This window comes from Argentina silus, assembly GCF_951799395.1.
Source record: "Argentina silus genome assembly, chromosome: 9".
Taxonomy (NCBI): domain Eukaryota; kingdom Metazoa; phylum Chordata; class Actinopteri; order Argentiniformes; family Argentinidae; genus Argentina; species Argentina silus.
Genome location: NC_139663.1, coordinates 19,015,811 through 19,021,810, shown reverse-complemented (window position 1 = coordinate 19,021,810; position 6,000 = coordinate 19,015,811). Strand labels below are relative to the sequence as shown.

The following is a 6,000-nucleotide window of genomic DNA, read 5'->3' as shown; positions in this document are numbered from 1 at the left end:
ATTTGTTTAATGAAAAAAAAAAAAAAAAGTAAAATAAAATACAAGAAAGGTGAGTTTGAAATATCCTAATGTTTAATGAAAGGGTGACGTACTGATCAGCAAGAAAGGGGTACAGTAAAACTACAAGGTAGGGACAAAAATGTTGGTAATACTTAAAACATGTCGGTCCATTTCAACTGCAACACGATTAACAGTCCAGCGGTTTTGCTTCTACCCTTGTGCACTAACTTAGTGTATGGGGGGGGGGGGGGGGCACGGGTACCATACGGATAAGTGCACTGGTGATGTCACTTACAAGTGAAGAAAATGAGAAGGGAGAAAGAATTCCTTCTAGTTTTAACTATATCCCTCTGATCCATCAAACAACAGCCCAAAAGGAAGCACCCACACATGTGAAGCAGACCCTCGACTCTGAGCATGGCTTCCACTCTGCTTACTTCAAGGAAGGTGGGCTCTTTCCATTATCTGATTTTTTTATTTTTTTTTATTGATTTTTTTTGTTTGTTTGTTTGTTTTCTCACCCTCTTCAGAGTGTGCTCATACCACATAGAGTTCGTAGATCTTCTTGGCGCAGTAGGCCAGGGCGGCCAGCGCTATTGTGTTGTGGAGTCTCTTTCTGTGGACGTCATCCCTGCGCACCAGCACCACAGGCGTGGAGGAGGTGAGTGTGTGCAGGGGCAGCCGCGAGAGTTTTTGGCTGTCGTACTCCACCTGGTACTTGCAGCAGGGATCAAACTGCCAGGAGATGCCATAGAGGGCGGAGCAGGCCACGCTGAGGGCTCCGGCCGGCAGCGCCACGTACCGTGAATACTCGGGCGGCAGTGACAGCGGCGTCAGGAGGCAGGCGGTGCCCGACAGCACCGCCGTCTTGTGCAGGCAGTTGCCCACAGCGATCCAGCGGGCCGTCTCGTCCCCGATGCGCGTGGGCTCGATCACGATGTACTTGTACTGGGCCTCCAGCGCCTGCTCCAACTCGTACTCAAACTGGTCCTGCGCATTCTCCCCGTTGTATATCTCATGCACGATGTAGCAGTCTGTCGCCGCCATCACTCCCCTGGTACAGAGAGAGAATGGTTAAGATGGTTAAGATAAGAAAGAACAAGGGGAGAGATTCCAATTGCAATTGTTTCTGTGAGCTGTTGCGCCAGTTTTCAGAATGACAGTGCATAGATTGATATTCTTATTTGTAGAGAAAGGGAATATTTTCACTTATTTTCTTATGTTTTGAGTTGCAAGTAGCTTATGACCTTGATCCCTGAAAAGTCACACTGTGTTTCAGTAGTGTTTGTGAAAATGACTAGAAGTAGTCTGATGAAACTTTCAACCATTACAGTTTCGATAACTGTAATTAATAACATTGGCCTAGTTTAAGTTATTCCTCAACTGAATTAGTTAATAAGCAAAGAGCTGTTTTTGGATACATTCGTATTTGCTACTTGCACTTTTATTTGCTAATTACATTAATCAACATAAATTAGAACTGTTGTAAGGGTAAATGTGGTTATTATTTGCGTTTAAAATACTCGGGTTAAAGGAGAATGTGTAGACTGCAGCCTCGCGTGGGAAAAAAAAAAGTCCATGTAACAGGGCATCTAGCTACATAGCTAAGATAGCTAACATGCAATGTTGCTTGACATCTCAAATGATAACAATGAAAAGAAGCATACCAATAGCTGCGATGAACATAAAAAGAGAAACTAGACGATCGCCAGGAAACTGTCAGTGTCAGTGGCCTGCGGCCTTGGTTAGAATAGAAGATGAAAAGCTGGCTAAAGTTTAGCTAGCTAGCAAAAGCCAGAACTTGATGGACGATGTACATATTCATGAACAAAATGCCATGCGGAAAAAAATCTGGGGAACGACAGTGTCCATTGTCCCCCCCCCTAAAAAAAACGTTATCTTTAAACTCGAATAAGCCTTCCCGCGTAAGAGAGATATAGTTACATAACATTATTAACTATAACATTGACTAACTCATAACTAGCATGCTGCTGCTAGCTAGGAAGCCAACTAAATTGTGAGCAAGCAGGCTGTTCGGTCGCTAGCGTAAACATCACTCGTCTCGGTCGTTCACATTTGTGTTCATTCACATATTATTTTTCCAATGAATTCCAGCATGCCGCCAGGTGGCTACTTGTGATCTGTTAGCTAGCTAGCTGCCACCGATAGCTAACGACGTTATACCTGCTTCAGCATCGATAACAGGTTAGCCAGCTAGCTGCACTCATTTGCAATGGGATCATGTTAGATTGCTAGCTACTAGCTGGTTAGCGACCAATCTTACGAACAGAATATTGTGGGTGTTGTACGCCTGCCTTTCACCTGTATTTTCAGTACGTGTTTCCCTTTCATGTTTTTTAACGGAATAGCTGGCATATTCATCATTTTATAGAAGCTAGGCTAGATCAGGCAACTCGTCGCGAGCATCAAACAATTTAATCAAAACATCACATGAGCGGTAATCAAGGAAGGAATGCGGACAGGCTACTGACAGCAGCATTTTTACTTAGAGAACCCTCGTGTTTAACAGAGGAACGCGTGGCATATTATAAAATCGATATCTAAGATAATCTTACTTAAAAAAAACTTCATTCTACAGCCATGTTTTAGTGCAACTGACCTCTCCCTGTTGACTGGGACACCGCGCCTCCTTCCCAACGACGCCATCTTGGAGAAGCAACACACCACTGCTGTCAACGCAATGCGCCGCGATGCATTCTAGGCAGTGTAGTATTTTGCTATACTTACTATATGCTATAAAGACGACTTCATGCATCTCGACCGATCCCGCAGACTCTACTTCCCGTAATGCAACTTATGAGGGTATATACCGCTGGTCTTTTTTTATTAATGCCTATATCATGTAAATGCTGAAGGTATTTGTACTTACATTACCTTCGTTTGAAGTCAACTGTGACTTCAAATGTGCTTGATATAAATGTGCGACATAATATCCCTAAAACAATCAGGTTTATGTTTTGTAATGTTCGGAGATGACCAATCGAACACAAGGACAACACCATAGAACATATAAACCTAGAGTCCCAACTCTCGGTTACTTCCTATAACGTGACGAAACGCCCCTCTTTTGCCTCTGAGATGCATGGGAAACTACTGGTGTGTTACAAACTTGTCCCTTTATGCCCGTTTTTTTTTTTTTTTTTTTACTCAATCAAGATTTGGGGCATCTCAGTAATATACAATATCTGACAACACTATGGGGCTCAGAGTAGGCCAAACCCAGTGATGTAGTGAAGGCTAAACGTACGTAAACGAGTTCAGAGCGTTTACCCACCTTTTATTGTCTCGGGAGACTTGATCAACGCACTATTTAGACAGAAAACCAAACATTGAAACCCCTAAAAAAAGAAAAGGCGTCATCAAGGGAGTGCACAGATTAGCTGATATTGATCACATAATTGGTATATATATACACACATACACTCACCGATACCAATCAATCAACCTTCATGGCCACAATTTACCCATCTTCTAATGGCTACTTCCAGCACGATAATGCACCATGTCACAAAGCGAAAGTCATCTCAAACTGGTTTCATCAACATGGCAATGAGTTCAGAGTTCTTCAAGTGGCCTTCCCAGTCACCGGATCTGAATCCAATAGAACACCTTTGGGATGTGGTAGAACGGGAGATACACAGCTTGAAAGTGCACCAGAAAAATCTGCAGGAATTGCGTGATGCAATAATGTCATCATGGTCCAGAATCTCAAAGCAATGTTTCCAACATCTTGTGGAATCAATGCCACGAAGAATTGAGGCTGTTTTGAGAACAAAGGGAGGCCCTACCCAGTATTAGTATAGTGTTCCTAATAAAGTGTTAAGTGAGTGTGTGTGTGTATATATATATATATATATATATATAAGAGGATAAGAGGATCTGGGGCTCTGAAGAGGCCCATGTTATCACTGATGAGCAAGGTAAGTTACAGTTAGCCAGTGGACATATAACAAATGTCAATGTCATTACTGGGTTTTTTTTTGTCCAAGAAGTGGACAATGTAGGTAGGTAATTTAGCTATGGCAAGCATGGCTAGAATTAGAATACATTTATTTTTCCTATCGGAACTACAATTGTTGTGTCAGGCTCATACAGGTAATATTCATAAGGCACATGAAAATCACAGCATAAAAAACACAATTAAAAACAATACATTTACATCAAACCACTAGAATATAGTGCATTTCTGAGTTCATAAATGGTGATAAAACATTTTTGTTTTTGTGAACCACCTATATGGCCTGTAGAAAATTCTAGAAACCCTACCAATAAACATAATCGTGTTTGATGTTACTAGTCCTGACCATGGTGGATCTGGCAGTGACCCAGGCGTGTGTCCTGATCCGCCCTGTGGGAAACCCAGACCAAGGTCAACCAGACCAAGACCCATCCACTGTCCTCATCTATGAGGTAAGATCTCCCACTAGCAGAGAATTATGACACTCTCTAGTCTAGGTGTATGTATGTTAGTAGAGAGACAGACATCATCATTACTTTATGTCCATGCATTCTGTGCTACAGGAGGTGGCGGTGCCAAGCGGGCAGTTGTTGCCATGGAGGTACACATGCAGAGTGCTGATGAGCTCTGAGAGGATTTTCCAGTTCCAGACTTCATGGTCTCATGTCACTGGGTCCAAGGTACCGTAGAACAGGGTCTGAAGGGTTACCCATACACTAGCACAACAGTGGTATCTGTTACCGGCATTCAGGTGAGATTTCAACCTCTTGAGATGAGAAGGAAGTTGAGTTTTAGCTAGCAGCAGATTCAGTATGGGAGTATGAGTCCGTGTGACATTCTGTTTCTGTCTTGGCTGTTTTAGCTCCTGGGCGGTCAGGTGAGGCAGGTTCAGTCTCACCTGTGTCAAAAGACATCGGTCAGCATACCGTTCCCGCATTACTGGGTAATTATTACATGGACTGTACAGTATGTTTCACTGTAGATACCCAAGTGTGCTTCAATGTTACAGCCCAGTCTGAGAGGAGTGTATGTTTGTGTGTTTTTAACAGCAGACAGATGTGTCAATCGCCACAGCCACACTATTTATGGGACATGATGGGAAGCTCTCCTCCACAGCCCAGACCTTCCATGAGTCTCTGTCCAGTCCTACGGACACCCAGGCTGATCCCCAACCTGACAGCCAAGAAGAGGCTGACTCAGGGGCAGAGTCAGACAGCGAGTCATACACTGACTCTGAGAGCGAGTCTGACTCTGAGAGTGTGCCAGGGTCTGAGGCCGAGTCTGAGACCCAGAGCTTCCCTGATGTAGCCACATTATATCTTTTACACACACAAATTAAACACAGTTTAAACACAGTCAGTTAATTACATTAACCATTTCATCACGTTTGATTATATTTAGAGTTTAAGTGAAAGTTGTCTCATGTTCCAGACGGATCACATCAGCTTCACAGTTGAGGAGATTGAGGTCCCCTACCTGAAGTGAGTACACTCTCTGTCCTCTTCCAAAGACTGCTCATATCTCACTATACTAGTATTGTTATGTGCCTGCTTTTAAAAAAGACTACAAGAATAAAATATACTATGTATTACATATTTCTTATGATGTTCTCTGTTCACGTACACTATCAGTCCTCACAAGCAATCAGGGGTGACCTCACATTTTAACATGAGTACGACCTTCTCACAGCTACTACTTTGCCAGTCGAAATCTCCTCGACTTCCCCCTCAAGCTGGCAGCCCTGAGGGAGGCATTTTCTGTGAGTACTTATAATCACTATTTCCTCTATGTGCAGTACTCTAACCTCCAGCTTGGTGCATTCTCTTATCTCTACTGATGTATTGCTCAAGGCTTTTGTGGACATCAGAACAGTTCAACATGGTGTCTTGTTCCATTTGTCTCCACATAGACTCTCCTGAGCAACAAAGGCATCAAGAGAATCATCACTGAGGCTGGGAGTCTCCTGCTCAGTGGCCTGGTCGATGCCGGTCATAAGGTAGACATTTAATATTCTGTGTTTG

At 43.1% G+C, this 6,000-nt stretch overlaps 1 protein-coding gene across 2 annotated transcripts; it reads right to left on the bottom strand.

Moving 5' to 3' along the window:
- Window positions 1-241: 241 nt before the first annotated feature.
- Window positions 242-2,868, bottom strand: tmem11 (transmembrane protein 11). 2 transcript variants are annotated; one of them, XM_083677166.1, is made up of 2 exons: window positions 2,621-2,868; window positions 242-1,054 (listed from the first exon to the last, which is right to left on the bottom strand). In XM_083677166.1, the coding sequence occupies exons 1-2, from the start codon at window positions 2,665-2,667 to the stop codon at window positions 538-540; spliced, it is 564 nt and encodes a 187-aa protein (XP_083533292.1). In that variant the 5' UTR covers window positions 2,668-2,868; the 3' UTR covers window positions 242-537. The 2 variants fall into 2 exon arrangements, with proteins under 2 accessions (XP_083533292.1, XP_083533293.1); XM_083677167.1 differs by having other exon boundaries at window positions 2,577-2,635.
- Window positions 2,869-6,000: the final 3,132 nt, after the last annotated feature.

Coding starts and splice junctions, on each gene's coding strand:
- tmem11 (XM_083677166.1), bottom strand. CDS start 2,667: ATGGCGTCGTTGGGAAGGAGGCGCGGTGTCCCAGTCAACAGGGAGAG. Junction 1,055..2,620: donor GTCCCAGTCAACAGGGAGAG/GTCAGTTGCACT, acceptor TCTCTGTACCAG/GGGAGTGATGGCGGCGACAG.